Below are 17,821 nucleotides of genomic sequence, written 5' to 3' on the forward strand. Positions count from 1 at the left end.
TAAAACTTTTGCCCTTTTCTTTTCCAAAGATTAATAGCAAAGGGCATTTCACCATGGTTACGTCAGTTATAGAGAATGATTTCTGACCTGTGAAAAATTACATAAAACTTTTGCTCTTTTCTTTTCCAAAGATTAATAGCAAAGGGCATTTCACCATGGTTACGTCAGTTATAGAGAATGATTTCTGACCTGTGAAAAATTACATAAAACTTTTGCTCTTTAATTTTCCAAAGATTAATAGCAAAGGGCATTTCACCATGGTTACGTCAGTTATAGAGAATGATTTCTGACCTGTGAAAAATTACATAAAACTTTTGCTCTTTTCTTTTCCAAAGATTAATAGCAAAGGGCATTTCACCATGGTTACGACAGTTATAGAGAATGATTTCTGACCTGTGAAAAATTACATAAAACTTATGCTCTTTTCTTTTCCAAAGATTAATAGCAAAGGGCATTTCACCATGGTTACGTCAGTTATAGAGAATGATTTCTGACCTGTGAAAAATTACATAAAACTTTTGCTCTTTTCTTTTCCAAAGATTAATAGCAAAGGGCATTTCACCATGGTTACGACAGTTATAGAGAATGATTTCTGACCTGTGAAAAATTACATAAAACTTTTGCTCTTTTCTTTTCCAAAGATTAATAGCAAAGGGCATTTCACCATGGTTACGACAGTTATAGAGAATGATTTCTGACCTGTGAAAAATTACATAAAACTTTTGCTCTTTTCTTTTCCAAAGATTAATAGCAAAGGGCATTTCACCATGGTTACGTCAGTTATAGAGAATGATTTCTGACCTGTGAAAAATTACATAAAACTTTTGCTCTTTTCTTTTCCAAAGATTAATAGCAAAGGGCATTTCACCATGGTTACGTCAGTTATGAGCTATTGGTGCTCACTTAGTAAAATATACATGTATTGCAATTACACACTGAACCACAGATAGGAATACATAGTTCACATAGTACATTTTTACCTGGTATCGTTTCTGGTCACTGTAAAGACGCCCCAGGTTGTATAGACACGAGATCTTCGTGCTCTCATGGAGCCGCGGGTCTTTGAGTTTAGAGGTGTCTAGGTCTGCACAGTGGCGGTACACTTGTATTCATACATGTGAGGTTGTTATGTTTCAATAAAACATATCAGCTGAGTGAGATAAAAGACTATAGCCTTATTACTACAAGTTTATCACCACCATACAAAACCATCACAGCCAAAAAGCAGAAGCCTTTTTTAATCATTTGTAGACAATCTTTAAGATTTATTTAAAGTTTAATTAATATCTAAAACTACGGTCTCAAGTGATGGCAAGAGAACCTGAGCATACTAGTGACATTTCACCTCTGTCACAAAATACATGTCCCTGTTCACAGGTAGTCTGATAATTAACTCCACTGCCAACACCATACTAATATCCCCCCAGCACACATCCCACCCTCTTCCCCAACCCCACCCCCTCAACACCACACCAATATCCCCCAACACACATCCCACCCTCTCCCCCACCCTCTCCCCCACCCCCACCCCCTCCTCTCCCTATCTTCTAAGCTGTTCAATCTGTTTGTCATCCACCAGCTGTGCCAGCTGAATGTCCCATCTACTGACCTGTTCAGCCTGTTTGCCATCCCCCAACTGTGCCAGCAGAATGCCCAGATTCAGATGAGCCACTGTAACATACATAATAATTGCAACACAGATTAATTACTCACATTTGATGCTGACAGCATCCGTCCATTATGATATTTAAACAAATGTAAATAACTATTTAAAAAAAAAAATAGAAACGAGAGCACAAGCTGATGCCAATGCACATCTGTTTAAATATTTGACCAAGGGGCGTTACTGGACAATAATCAAAGCCCGAGATTTTGGCCTTGTTACACATGTCATTGAGATCATGTGAGTAATGGCCCATATAAGTTTTTGCATGATGCTGATGCCACACCAGACAGCATCATGGGTATGACATTATCTAACCTCAAGAAATCGAATGGATCACAAACAGTATTATAATAATGAATAATAATAACAATAATGATAATAATAAAACATTATTTAAATAATTTTGCTCTAACATCATTTTATAATTATGTTTTCCGTGTATTTCAAACTTTAAACTACCATTTTGCACTTGCCTAAAACATTCATAAATTTAAAACCCTTATTTATGGTATTATATTCTGTCTAACCCAATTCATAAAGAGTCTGCAGATTTTATCACCACAAGGACTTTATGAAAGATGATGAACAGTATGATATTTTATTAGCTGTTTTTTGAGAAATTGTTGCCGAGTGCAGGTCTGGAGGTGCACACGTCATCATCATGTGAAACATAACGTCATTTAATATACTGACTTCAAAAATCACTGTTGCAAGTTTGTGATTTTTATTATCACTTTATATTTAATCTATTATATAACCGGGATCTGATGATGAATATCACTATAGTTTCCACACTGCCACATTTTTTTCAACTTTATACTCTTATGCTAAGGCTATCCTTCAATGCTATCAATTTCAACAATTTTTATCTAATTATTATTCAATATTTTTGTGGTTAATTAATGCAACTTTCTTTTAACTGAGATAACTTATGCACCAAAAATTGTACTTTAAAATTGCTTTAAGGCATAAAACATGACTTGTATTATGATGTTATTTTAACTTACCATTATTGAAATGAGTGTTTTTGCTAAATCATTAAATTCACAAGGCTGTGTGTGGCATGATGAAAGTAATTAACAGGATCTCAGGTAAACAAGCCTAAAATTTGGAAGGCAAAGGGCCAAAACTCTGTAAAACATTATTCAATCAGGGTGGAATTGCCAGTTTCAATGGAACATTGCTGGAGATTCTGGTTATGATGCAAAGATGGACAGATTGCAAACCGAGTCACACGATTGCTGACAGAAGTATGACAAGTGGATGACCTCATTTGTCCATTTTCCACAGGGACATAATGAAACACTTTTTAAACAAAGTGTTAAGGGCCTTGCTAATTATAAACATATGTTATTTTTAAAATGTATGCTTTGTTTCATTTTTTTTTTATTATGGGCATTTTTTTCTCAAATCCACAGAAGACAAGGATGACACCAGTACTATGCCAATAACTCAGCTTATTCTTTTAAAACTACTAATAAACATTTAATTCAACAAAACAAAAAGAATCAATTGGCACATATTTTGTAGACTGTCAATATTGTAAGAGTCTTACTGGAGAGGTTTGGTCTGAAGCTGATGGCCTTCTGGTAACTCTCGATGGCGTCCTGGTAAAGCTTCTTGTTCTGCAGCAAGATACCCCTGGAATACAACAACAACAACACATGGTCATACTTGCATCAGGGGTCAAAATCAGCACAGGCTTACATGCCATTTACCGGGAAAATGGCACATTGTCATCCCAGTATCAGTGGTCAAAAATAGTACAGGCTTACATGCCCTACATTGGGAAAATGGCATATTGTCATTAGCACGGGCTTACATGCCCTAAACTGGGAAAATGGCATATTGTCATTCCAGTATCAGTGGTCAAAATTAGCACAGGTTTACATGCCTTACACTGGGAAAATGGCACATTGTCATCCCAGTATCAGTGGTCAAAATTAGCACAGGCTTTCATGCCCTTAACTTGGAGAATGGCATAATGTCATCCCAGTATGAGTGGTCAAAATTAGCACAGGCTTTCATGCCCTTAACTTGGAGAATGGCATAATGTCATCCCAGTATGAGTGGTCAAAATTAGCACAGGCTTTCATGCCCTTAACTTGGAGAATGGCATAATGTCATCCCAGTATGAGTGGTCAATATTAGCACAGGCTTACATGCCCTAAACTGTGAAAAGGGCACATTGTCATCCCAGTATCAGTAGTCAAAAACACAGGCTTACATGCCCTAAACTGTGAAAAGGGCACATTGTCATCCCAGTATCAGTAGTCAAAAACACAGGCTTACATGCCCTAAACTGTGAAAAGGGCACATTGTCATCCCAGTATCAGTAGTCAAGAACACAGGCTTACATGCCCTAAACTGTGAAAAGGGCACATTGTCATCCCAGTATCAGTAGTCAAAAACACAGGCTTACATGCCCTAAACTGTGAAAAGGGCACATTGTCATCCCAGTATCAGTAGTCAAAAACACAGGCTTACATGCCCTAAACTGTGAAAAGGGCACATTGTCATCTCAGTATCAGTAGTCAAAAACACAGGCTTACATTCCCTAAACTGTGAAAAGGGCACATTGTCATCCCAGTATCAGTAGTCAAGAACACAGGCTTACATGCCCTAAACTGTGAAAAGGGCACATTGTCATCCCAGTATCAGTAGTCAAGAACACAGGCTTACATGCCCTAAACTGTGAAAAGGGCACATTGTCATCCCAGTATCAGTAGTCAAAAACACAGGCTTACATGCCCTAAACTGTGAAAAGGGCACATTGTCATCTCAGTATCAGTAGTCAAAAACACAGGCTTACATTCCCTAAACTGTGAAAAGGGCACATTGTCATTCCAGTATCAGTAGTCAAGAACACAGGCTTACATGCCCTAAACTGTGAAAAGGGCACATTGTCATCCCAGTATCAGTAGTCAAGAACACAGGCTTACATGCCCTAAACTGTGAAAAGGGCACATTGTCATCCCAGTATCAGTAGTCAAGAACACAGGCTTACATGCCCTAAACTGTGAAAAGGGCACATTGTCATCCCAGTATCAGTAGTCAAAAACACAGGCATACATGCCCTAAACTGTGAAAAGGGCACATTGTCATCCCAGTATCAGTAGTTAAAAACACAGGCTTACATGCCCTAAACTGTGAAAAGGGAACATTGTTATCCCAGTATCAGTAGTCAAAAACACAGGCTTACATGCCCTAAACTGTGAAAAGGGCACATTGTCATCCCAGTATCAGTAGTCAAAAACACAGGCTTACATGCCCTAAACTGTGAAAAGGGCACATTGTCATCCCAGTATCAGTAGTCAAAATCAGCACAGGCTTACATGCCCTACACTGGGAAAATAGCACATTGTCATGACAGTATCAGTGGTTAAAATCAGCACAGGCTTACATGCCCTAAACTTGGAAAATAGCACATTGTCATGACAGTATCAGTGGTTAAAATCAGCACAGGCTTACATGCCCTAAACTTGGAAAATAGCACATTGTCATGACAGTATCAGTGGTTAATATTAGCACAGGCTTACATGCCCTAAACTTGGAAAATGGCACATTGTCATGACAGTATCAGTGGTTAAAATCAGATCAGGCTTACATGCCCTACACTGGGAAAATAGTACATTGTCATGACAGTATCAGTGGTTAATATTAGCACAGGCTTACATGCCCTACACTGGGAAAATAGCACATTGTCATCTCCGTATCAGTGGTTAATATTAGCACAGGCTTACATGCTCTGTTCTGGGGATAATTGCAGGGATGGTTCAAAATCTGAACTTTTCAAAAGAGGGCTGCAATATTCATATCCAGAAGCTGTGTGGTTGAATGTAAGAGCACACACTTGTTGATTCAATATTTTGATGTACAAAGGAAAGTGTAATCAATTATGATCACTCTATTATCAATATGGAGGTATTTATTAACGGTTCACAAATACCGCCTGTCCAGTAATAAATATATACTGTTTGTTTTCTGAACCTTTTTATTCTGTAGATAATAATTCTTATATTCAAATGAACAAATATCTAGACTATAGATTTGTTATTCAGAAAATAACCTTCTCTTTGTATAAGTTTGCCAAAATAATGCATAGAATATTAAGCACATTCATGAGCATTGCATTTAAGGATTTTTTTCCCTAGTCTAGTGAGTCAGTTTCATAACTGAAGCCATCATCCTGTCAGACAAATTCATATAAGTTTCTCAAAATTGCCTTAAATATCACTGAACAAATTTGTTGCTATGGTTATTTAGCCTTCTTACAGCCATCCCACAGAGTTTTTTGATAATTGCCTTTTAACGGAAAATCCTTCATCTATCTACAATCTATTTTTTTCCCTCAAACTATCAAACATGAACTATTAAGAGAAAAAATGGCATTGCCATGGTTCTGAATTCTAAATACAACTATCACTATAAACACTTTTGTTACTATCTACTGGTTTGCTGCAGTGTCTAAAAGTTAAATGATGTGTTACAGAATGGAGTTGTGTGCAGGACCAGTTAATCAGAATTACATTGTTTACGTAATAACTAGGGATGCAAACGAATGGCAAAATCGATATTCGAATATTCGGTAATTCTTTCGATCGAATATTCGAATATTCGATAAAAATTGAATCTTTAAAAAGTTATAGTTACCTATTAATTTTAGTTATAAACCACGATACCCTTTTCTTTATCTGTCGAATGTTTCCAGTGTTATCGTAATACAATACAATACATAGCAGCGTGTCGAATATTATTACATCTACATATGAAATACATATCTAGCACATAACAAGCACATAACAAGCACATACAATTCAATGAAATAACTCATCAATAAAATCATCACATATGATGGCCTTGTTCTTATTCAGAAATATTATCTTATCAACAAGATCACATGACAGTCTGTTTCTAAGTTTGTTAACAATGAGTCGGCGCAGGAGAAAATTCTGTCTGATGGCACAGACGTCGCAGGTATCCCAAGCAGTTGGCGAGCAACATGTGCAACGCGAGGAAAGCGTCCCTCGTTCTTTTTCCATCGTGCAAGTGGAGTGGCCTCCTCGTCGGAAGGTTCGTGCCGGTACCGACGCAGCTCGTCGTTAGCCGTCTTGGTCGTCTTTGGAACCATGAAGCTAAGACGGGGTCGTTTGGAGGGTGTTGACGCACTCTCGTCGGGGTTGGCAACCGAAATGGAACATCGTCCAATCTACTCTCGAGCGCGTCTTCCGTGTAGCGCCGCTGTTCCGACAGACAGGAAGTCCAGGTCTTTGTAGCGGGGGTCCAATAGAGCGGCAAGGACTAGGGTGGATGTGGCGGTGGCATCGTTCGAAGGTCGGAAGCGTCGACGAAGCTCAGCAGCAATAACACCCTTCACTTCCTTGACGACATGGGAATCAGCCTCGCATGCACGGAGTGTGTTGTCCAAAAGACTTGTCACGATGAGATAAACTTCACGTTCTTCTCCGTTGACATATACGAAGTCGTCTCAGTCAAATGACTGAGTACGTCGCTCAGCTCGGTCCACTCGCCGTCCTTCAACGACAGGTGCTGGTCGGCCTTCCGGGTAACCCGAGTGTCCAGCATGAGGTCGGACAGGACGCGGCGTTGCTCGTTCAGCTGGGCCAGTATAGCATGCATGATGTTCCATCGGGTTGTAACATCCTGCACCAGCTCGTGTTTGGGCACCTTTAGAGTAGCTTGGCGCTTGCGCATTTCGGCCGTCAATGTAGTCGAGTGTTTGATGTGCCCGACCAGCTTACGACATCTGGAGACGACCCTGTTGACATCCGGGAGAGCAAATGCCGGCTTGATGGCCAGCTGCAGTGTTTGCCCAAAGCACCCAGAACACAAATCATGTTTAAGACCAGAAACGTTAAACTTTTTCATTGATTGCTGTTTACTGCTTTCACTTTGAGAACTCGGATGCTTAGCCTTCACATGATTCCAGAGATTAGTCGTCGTGCCCATGTACGACAACCTCACACTGCATAGTTTGCACGTGACAGATTTCTTGTCAACAGAGCGGGTGAAAAAAGTCCATACTTCAGATGTGGCTGGCATCTTTTACGTTGTTAAGAAATACAAATCTAATATATAATAATAATAATAAGTTTAACTTATAATGTTTTGCGAACATATATTCTGAAGGAATGAAGTGGTATCTACTTTCAGCGTATAATATCAATCACCGATTTGAGCAATATTGATCAGCTTAATTGGCAGGCAAACTGACAAGAGGGTGTGAAGGCCGCTTCCTTAAATTCTTAATTGGCATGGTCATTTAAAAGAACTGAAAATCAATTAAACTTGTTTGATGTCACTTCCTAATAGCCAGTTATTTTACAATTATGGACACTGTGTATAGTACCCTACGATCGATCCCTAATTGACACATGACGCACACTCGATTGTCATCTCGTTAACGCCTCAGGCACAAGATGCGTATTGTTGTAAAAACAAGACAATATAATTTTAAACACAACAACTGCCCTAAAGACTCAAGGTTTATATCATTATTTTTTGAAAAAAAATAAGCAAATATTCGAATACCGATTTTAACATTCGAATACTAAACGTTCAATCGAATATTCGAATATTCGAATATTCGTTTGCATCCCTAGTAATAACTAAACATGCAAAAAAGGAGATGTATCAGCGCCAACATCATCAGGCCATTAGTTATCAAAGGGAAACATCATTCAAATCATCACATGATTGACTGACAGTTGTAAGATAGACAAATCAACATTAGCAATTCATAAAAACAAAGAATTAAATTATCGCCCACTCAAAAGAATATTGTTGTCTAATAAATGAAGAGTTTATGACTTAAAAAATGAATGTTTTGTCTAATCTGTGGTGACAGCGTAGACGGGAGCATGATTGCAATTGTGCTGCAATAAAGGATACGTATGTCACCTGAACGTAAAAAATGGAATAAAATTGTCCTCCATGGTCTAGGTGACACTGGAAATTAGGAAATGTTTGCCGAACAAGCGTGATTACAAGTGGATGCCGATGTTTATTTCTTAAACAAGCACTGCTACCAAAACACAAAGGCTACAGCAACATTTTTTCATTTGGACACTGCCAATGGGACATTTATGATTCATCTTATATTGTGACTCTGGTAGATCCAACTGGTATGTATACAGCACACCAACATTACAGACAGTTTTCCAGCTATTTAAGGAAAAGGACTCTACTAAAAATTGGGGAAAATTATGACTTTTTGTACCAATTTTGTAATTCAATGCCAAGTTACTTTCATACAAAAAAAGTTACAATTTGTTAAAATTTATAAAAATGATAATCTGTCAACATGTACATTATCCTTTTTTATTGGGCTTTTTCTGGTAATTTGAAAAATTAAGATGAAATTGGTCTGTGACAAAATGGCCCTAAAATACCTGAATTACATCAATTATAAGGCATAAAAAAACTGATTTTGATTAGTATATATTTCACAAATAAGTTATTTCTAAATGTCTTCTGTGTAAGTACACAACAGTGAGTTAGTTTATATGCTCTATATAAAGCAGGAATGAGGCAAGACTTACAGGTTATAGTGGGTGTCGGACATGTTAGGCCGGTACTTGAGAGCATTCCTGTACGCAGTCTCGGCATCGTCTACACGACCCTGGTTGTTGAATATATTGGCAAGGTTGCCCCATGCTGTAACACACACACGTACATACAACACATGCTGTCAGTCATCGTCAGCCGGCTAGGTCACCTGTCACATGTCATCATGGCTTCGCGGCTCAGGGTTGGCATTTTACAGATTTTACATCCTCTAATTAATACATGCTTCATGTTAATATTTTACAACAGTTTCATGCTGAAGGCACCATATTTATTGTAAATGACATGCTCCTACTAGCTGATGACATTAAAATGCAATAAATCTAGACATCAAATTTTTAATACTTTTAATTACTTTTTTGCTCTACCTTTATACTATAGAAGTATCACTTTGGATATCACTTATTTTCAATAAATTACAAACATTAACGCAATAAATAAGGAAGGTTTCATACAATGTATCTCTAATAATTAAGGACATGAAACTGGCGCCAATTTCACAAAAAGAGCAACAAACTTAAGTATCTTATTACACTAATAGCTAAACCACTTTGTTAAAATTGAGTTTAAAAAGTTGATTGTGTTCAATTATGATAATCATTAAGAAATCTTTCTATAAAAGTCTCAGAACTTTTTAGAATGGGAATATAACACAAGCTATACCAAAAAAAATATAATGTGCTTAGTTTGATATAAGGGACTTAAGATGTTTGAGAAATTGGGGCTTGGTGTTCAACATTCAGGATTTAAAAAAAGCAATTAAATATCTATCTTAATATCTCTGCGCATCAATACACATATATACTTAATGCATTTAAATTTAATTCTTGGACTTTAATGGACATGCCATATTAAGGATTAAGTAGTAAAGTTTTTTCTAACAAATGCATTCATGCAACAAGGCAAACCTTTTGGAGGGTTAACTGCGATTCCCGATGTATACAGCATCTCCTCTGTCCTCCAGTCAACATTTCGCCGGACTGTCTTGCCTGAGTACATCAGAATTAAGAATACAGTTGCAATGGCAAGAAGTTTCTGTTTGAGCATGTTGCTATGGAAATGGTTGTAGATTGTGTGGAGGCCGTGAGCCACAAGCAGACAAAAGCCCATGCTTGGAATGTAGAGGACACGCTCCGCAATCACAAACCTGACGTAAAAGAACAGGTTTGTGGCAGGGATAAAGGGTAACACCATTAAAGCTGCAGAGAATATTATCACATTAATGGTATGAGACGACACTGTGAACACTGTGAAATGACTTTTGGAATAAGAGACAGTTGTGTCCCCTGGCACAGAGGTCTGTCTCTCCGTGTGGAATGATTTGTGCTTCAAGCTGGAATGTCGTGAACTGTTTATCACATGGCTTGAGTGACTATTGCCATTTAACATCGTTTTCTCGTTAACTTGACTATGTATATATGATAACGTCAAATAAGCAAAATAAAATAAAAATGAATAAAACAAAAATGAGAAGGTATTCCTAAAGTCTGAGATGCTCTCAACGAGTGGTATGGATGACATCGACCAATCAAAACTGAGAACATTAGGGCAGAGTAATATCCACATGTTGAGTGCCGGCAAGAGTGCATATGTCAGCGTGCGGGTAGTAAAACTGTCCGCGTCCGAGGCAGGGTTGTCTGATGGGGCAAACTCAGGGGGTGTGTTGCCCATGAAGTAGACACGAGCAGCCACCAGCGTTACCAGGACAACCACAAGCAGAATCACGCCCTCCATGGTCCGCCGCCACTCTACCTGCAGAAAACATCATCATCAATTACTTTATAGAATTCATTATTCATTGCCATCTTTTCTTACATTTAATTAATAATCCAAATTAATTGAAATATTCTTTTTGACATGTAATTCATACATAAAAATAAATTATAAAATTAATATAGCTTTCAAAATACATTTTTCTTTTATCTATTTAAGATGACACTTTGAGTTATGAGAATAGCTACTTTTAATACTAAATCTGACTGAATTATTTTTGGATTTAAAAAAAGAAAGAAATAGATTAATCAACATCTCTGGTTATCTCATACTTTTACTTTTTTTAAGAATAATTTATTGTTCTTTAAAATGAGGTGTGTTGGGAAAATATGACCATATAAAAGGAGCTCAAGTGATTTGCTATAATTCACATTTTTTTTTTATATCTGTGTATCAGAGAGAGTGACACAACCATGCACGCTATGTTTGTTGGCCATTGTTATCTACTCCAACGGCACCCTGACACTGACATACATTGTGCTTCATTTGACGGCTCATTTATCCGGCATTGTGTCCCCTTCATGTAACACCAAGAAGGCTCAACCACGTATTACATCTTATTATTATTACGTCTGTCCCATTATGTACAAATATATCTGGCAATGATACTGCAGTTTTGGCTTACTATTATGGTAGTCATTTCATTTTTATTTTTCAAGTCAAGGCCATCTTTTCAATGTGCGTGCGGCTAAATATGGTAAGATCACAAATTAAGTTGGATAATACGTCCATGTTTTGCTGGGAAAATAACTAATATGTATGTTTAAACTGACATTATTTACTACAACTAAATTCACATAACTTTCTGAGTTTCAAATGATATAATTATATATAATTACTTCACAGAAATATCATTTTGAAAAAGTGATCATACAATACAGTTGCTGATAAGGCCATTAAGTTTTGCTTCTGTGGAATCAGACTTGACCATGATTTTAATCCATATACCCATACTATGAAGTAGGGATGGCAACGAGTAGTGAAATTAATACTCGAGTACTCGGACGATCGTTCGATCGAGTACTCGGGTACTCGAAAAAATTGAATATGTGTTCGTGAAGACAAGATTGTGTATACATGTATCGTTAATGGCGTATATTGTGCGTTGGTCGTATTAATGGTCATTTTCACCTTATAAGAAAACTTTCATTGCGTATTTTAACGAAAAATGATATAAAAAGAAAACAAATGTTGTTTCAGGCTTTTAATTTGTTTTATTCGTTTCATTTTATACAAGTATGCACTGCAGAAATGAACAACAATCAGAATTTCAATGAACGAAAGTTAATAGCATAAAATAGTGAACGAAATTCAATACGAAGTTCAGTTTTTTAGTTGTTTACTCTACAATTTTTTTTTTAAGATGATAGTTTTTCGTACTGTGTAATTGTTGTTTACCTCATTAATATTCATAATTCTTGATTTAAAATATCAACCAATCAATTGTGATAATCATTGCAAAAATAGTTAAAATACGCCCATTAAGAAATCAATTCTCGTAACAGTCGATACTCTTTCGGGGTCCTTTGTTGACAGTTTGCAACTATCACAACAACTGTCAACTAATCGATTGAGGTCAATTGTATACACAGCGGGGATTAGAGGGACCGTAAATTGTCCTATTGGCATCTAACCAGATCTGATATTTTGTCTGTTAATCGTGTATTTGGTGATTTTTATAGATTTTTTTTTTTCCCCAAGTACTCCAGTAGTGATTTGGTACTCGAGTACTCGGACGTTCGATCGAGTACTCGGGTACTCGTTGCCATCCCTACTATGAAGCAGTGTAGAAGTAATGTATATTTTGTGCCCATCTCTAACCCGGAAGGTTCTGGGATCAATCTCCGTTGTGATTTCAATGACGGGTTTTCTACCAAAGATAATTGACACCTATTGTTTGCAACCAAAGAAAAGGCCTCAAGTGTGATTCTGTATTGTAAAATCTCCGCCCTCATTTTACTTAGTAATTGTTAGTGTTTAGTTTGGGATTTCTAAACAAATAAGTTGAAAGGCCAGGCACAGACCAAAAATAAATGATAACTTTTTAGAGTTGAGCGCTAAATGCCTCTATACCAGCCCGCATGCATGAGCTTCTTAATAACCCAGTTAATAAACCAATTAATGATCGTTATCTGCTTAATAGATTTTTGGTTGTCAGGGCTCCCTCTATTCTAAATGATTAAAAGTGAATGTGTTGAGCAATGTCGTTGGCATTCATGAGTCTGAACACTAAAATAAAGGGCTAAATTAAATGAGCAGCTGAAGCCAATCTGTAGAACAAAGAAAAACAACAACACTTTTTAATTAAGGTGGGACCGTCAATGACAAAATTAATACAATTATTACAAAATATATAATGTTATGTGATTATTAATACCCTTATTAGCATGGCAAATCTGAATACAAAAGATTAAAAATATTTTGATGTTAAAATTGTTGATATATATAAAGTGGAGTTTACTTGATGTTTGACCATAATATTTGGACATAACTTTTGCATTGAAATATGAATTACCCCTGTCAATTTGATAAGAATAAATCAAATCTAATTTCAACACTTGACTTTTGATTTAAGTTATACCCTAAACCCTGTCCTTACTTTCAACAGTCATATCAACATATCTATGAAAACAATCATAACAGTTTTCAAAAGCCACCATTAAATTTTATAAAATTTAACTTAAGAAGATCAGACATTTATAAGGTCACAGGGAAAAAAAAAGCTGACATGCTCATTTGTTAAGAGAAGATTACAAGAGGATAATTGCAGCCACATTTTCATGTGTCTGAATAGGGTGTAATTATCGTCAGGGTTAAATACTGCTTGCGAGACATGAAATAATTCATGTCTATGTTTATGAGGAGTTTCTGACGGCTAAAATATGCCAGACAGTTTACTGCACAACATAAGGGGTTGATCCACAGTGCTTGTTTGTACATAATACTAAACAACTCTCAAACTTCAAAAAAAAAACACTGGTCATATCATGACAGACTTTATAAACAAAACATCAACAGACATTTAATATGTTCATGAACACAGTGGTCGAAATTAACACAAGCCTGCAAGCCCTGCACTGGTAAAATATTTTTCAGGCTTACTCAAATTCTGAATTTTATATAGCAGGGCTTGTTAAAAAATTTGATGCCAAGCACTAGTAAAAGAATTAGGGCTTGCTCATCCAAAACTCTAATTTCAATGACTGTGAACATGGCCTGCCTTTACAAAAAAAATAAAATATTGCTGGAAATCCTAAATCAAATTCGATGGTAATTAAAACAACACAGTGTTTGCTTGGTCTATTAACAACTTATCAAAGTTTTTTTTGCGAAACCGCGGCCCTGAAATTTGTCTTTAATTACTGAATCATCGGATACTTAAGAAATATATTTCCCTTTAAGTTTCTTCAATTTGCTGACAATGTCAGGTTACATTAATGATTTTCCTATCAATTAAACATCTCTACCTTCCTGTTTGACACTCGGTTCTCAAGTCATTCCCCGGATCTTTGAACCGCCAGAGACGACACTTGAAGTCTGCTAGACAAATATTTACAATCTGCCTAAATGTCTGCCTTTTGTTTAAAGTAATGTCAAAAATAGGGATATATAATACAAAGTCAACAGTTCACTGACTATTTTTATGGAAAGTAAATATTCCATTCCCGTCCTGGAGAAAGGAAATGCTTATTAATTATTTTGCCTTTCCTTTTTATGAAATATAAAATATGATCAAGAAAGGAAGTTTTTAATGAAATAATGTTTATGATTTTCAAAAAAACAACATTGAAGTTTTAGTTAAAGTTTTAGTTAAAGGTCCACAGAACCCTTTCATAGGCAAACTAATTATTTTGCAAAAAATGAAATGTAAAAGGAGCTAAACCTTGCAGTGAATTAAGTACCTGTGGCAAATTATCCCACAATTATTGAACAAGATATTAACCTTCTATTATTAATGAAAAAGGAGCATAACTCTGGATTTATTTGTTCCATTTAACCCACAATCAGGGACATTATGCTCACATACACTATGACAAGTTTCATCTTCAGGATTGAATACTGAACTTGTCAACAAGTTCCATGATGATTGGATAATAAATTCTGATTTATCGTCTACAATAAACTACTATGCATTATGCACAAGAGGCAAAACTATGGAGTTACTAGTGCAATTTCCCCAACAATCAAACTAGACCGAGACATTTGCCCGCACACTCTGTCACCAAATTTGATAATGATTGGATAATTAGTACTTATTTCTGCAAAAAAACTGGACATTGTATAAGAATATGAATCCATACCTACATGAAATGGAGATTAAATACAACCAAAAGCAAAGCAGACAAATTATCATACATCATTTCATTATGTATATATATATATGCAGCATTTTATTTATCAAAATTGCTTTCCTATATATTTGAAAACTCTTTCTACACACAAGTGATCATTTGAAGAACACATTACCACTTTGAAAAATAATCTACTATCAAGCATTGATGTAAAAGCGAGTATCAACATTTAATATTTTCATTTAATCCATGAAAGGCCTGGTTAGACGAAAGTAAGCCTTTCACACAGTCTGACCACAAGTGTTTACATAAAGTAAAGGGTCAATGAATCCTCAACAATTAAACTAAATAGCAAACTTTCAAATAATTTTGAATGACATATTTTGCTATGCCTTCACTTTGGATCCATTGACATCCGTTTGAGAAAGGAAGAATAGTGAAACACTCGTATTTATGTTTGAAAATGGTATGTGAATTTTAAATTAGAATGAGCATGTGCTTTGGGTATATCAAACCATCAAAGGGTTTTTTCACCGTGATTTTATATTAAAAAGACTGTTTATGAAGTATAATATTTTGTCACAGCAATTCAGATTTTGTAGTAGGTACTTAGTCCATTAAGTTTTAACTTGCTGCTACATGCCAATAGAAGGATTTCCATGTCATCTTAGTAACTACATACGAGGATGAAACCCCCTTACATCATTGTGTACCAAATTCTCTGAATCTAGGAGAACACATTAGTTGTAATGAATTTTATAGTATAATGCATACAAAATAATGTCCATGTTTTTGTTTCTGTATGTACTACCCTCTTGCTTAATGAATACTCCTTAAAAAAAGGCTAGTGTTTTCTTTCACCTTTTGTGAAAGGGGCCAGGGCCCTTGGTATTGTGAAAATAGCAACAAGATGCCTAAAAATGTGAACTTACCATATTTTAAACAAAGAATCAAACACAGCCCCCCTTAAAGATCCTGGGTTTTAATATTTTTGTAGGCAATTTGCATTTATTTAAACATTTTCAGATTCATTTTTTTTAGGTTTGTGAATTTTGAGATCAATTTTTGTGAATTAAGTATATTTTACGGGATTGTGAATTTGGCCAAATTTCAGCCCAATTTGCTGTAGAAAAACAGCAATGTAGGCATACCAAAAAGAAAATTTATGCCTACACGTACATATTGTATGAGAAAAGCTACCAGTGGGAAAGTCTACTCGCCGTCACAGCTTCATTCGCCCAGGATTACCCATATTTAGCCCGATAAATGGATTGTCAATAACATTACCCCTCGACAATAAATCATTTTCACATCGCATCGCTTCAATCATAGCATCCATAAGCAATCCATCAATCTGTTAATGCACTACATTTTTTTTCCTTTCAATTATAAAACACTCCTAACATTTAGGAATATAACATTTTGGAATAGGTTTGTAAATGGATTTTGATGGCACAGGCAATTGGCATGTTGTTTTCAATTTTTCGCTATAGAATTCGGGGTTATGGAGGAAATTATCTAGTTGGGAAACGCTAAACAAACTATCTATTAGGGCCCAACAATAAAATTACAAGTGCCTTATAGTAATCACCCTGTCCGTTCATCTGTCCATCAACATTTTTTTATGGTTTTTGTTAATAATTATACCCCCACAAACGAAGTTTGAGGGGGTATAAAGGAGTGAGCTTGTCGGTCGGTCGGTCGGTCGGTCGGTCGGTCGGTCGGTCGGTCTGTCTGTCGGTCTGTTTTCATGGTTTCCGGACGATAACTCATGAAAGGCTAGACAAATTTGAAAAAATTTTGGTACACAGGTGTAACATCAGAAGATACAGGTCAAGTTCGATATTGGGGCTGGTGGGGCCAAGGTCAAGGTCACTGTTACTAAAAATAGAAAAACGGTTTCCGGACGATAACTATTGAAAGGCTTGACAGATTTGAAAATTTTTTGGTACACAGGTGTAACATCAGAAGATACAGGTCAAGTTCGATATTGGGGCTGGTGGAGTCAAGGTCAAGGTCACTGTTACTAAAAATAGAAAAATGGTTTCCGGACGATAACTCATGAAAGGCTTGACAGATTTGAACATTTTTTGGTCAGCAACTTCTAAATTACTCAACAGATTTAAATAAAACAATACATGCATGATAAAAGACGATGCAGTGTGCAGTAACCTTGGAGTTATGGCCTCTTTTCAAAGGAATGGTTTGCCATTCCTGTGTCCAGGCGGCATTTGGGGGTATTCATCACTCCTGTGACAGTTATCAGACTTTCAACATACATATGCTTAGGGTTACAGTAAATAGTCAAAAATGACTTAGTTTAAAAAGCCCCAGTTCACCAAGGCCCATTTTTGAAATTGAACAAAGCGAAGGTTCTTCACACGTATGGTGGGTTACTTTGAAGGGGTATTTTGTTGAGTGTCTTTAATGAGACAATAACAAGTCATTACATAGAATGACACTTAAATGTGTTAGGTTTTGTTTGATCCTTCCGTTCTAAATA

The 17,821-nt window shown here is 36.3% G+C and overlaps 2 protein-coding genes across 4 annotated transcripts in view; one reads left to right on the plus strand and one right to left on the minus strand.

Moving 5' to 3' along the window:
* The window catches only part of LOC128209355 (E3 ubiquitin-protein ligase UBR2-like), a 140,351-nt gene that overhangs the window by 37,987 nt on the left and 84,543 nt on the right, over positions 1 to 17,821 (plus strand). The window lies entirely within an intron of this gene.
* The window catches only part of LOC128209357 (protein O-mannosyl-transferase TMTC2-like), a 32,126-nt gene that overhangs the window by 4,037 nt on the left and 10,268 nt on the right, over positions 1 to 17,821 (minus strand). The window contains exons 2-6 of the mRNA XM_052913372.1: positions 10,162 to 11,005; positions 9,229 to 9,343; positions 3,222 to 3,307; positions 1,608 to 1,671; positions 981 to 1,101 (exon numbers count right to left, since the gene is read on the minus strand). Coding sequence (XP_052769332.1) covers positions 981 to 1,101; positions 1,608 to 1,671; positions 3,222 to 3,307; positions 9,229 to 9,343; positions 10,162 to 11,005 — 1,230 coding nt within the window. The remainder of the gene's footprint in view (positions 1 to 980; positions 1,102 to 1,607; positions 1,672 to 3,221; positions 3,308 to 9,228; positions 9,344 to 10,161; positions 11,006 to 17,821) is intronic.

Source organism: Mya arenaria, chromosome 11 (genome assembly GCF_026914265.1).
Source record: "Mya arenaria isolate MELC-2E11 chromosome 11, ASM2691426v1".
In the NCBI taxonomy this organism is placed as follows: domain Eukaryota; kingdom Metazoa; phylum Mollusca; class Bivalvia; order Myida; family Myidae; genus Mya; species Mya arenaria.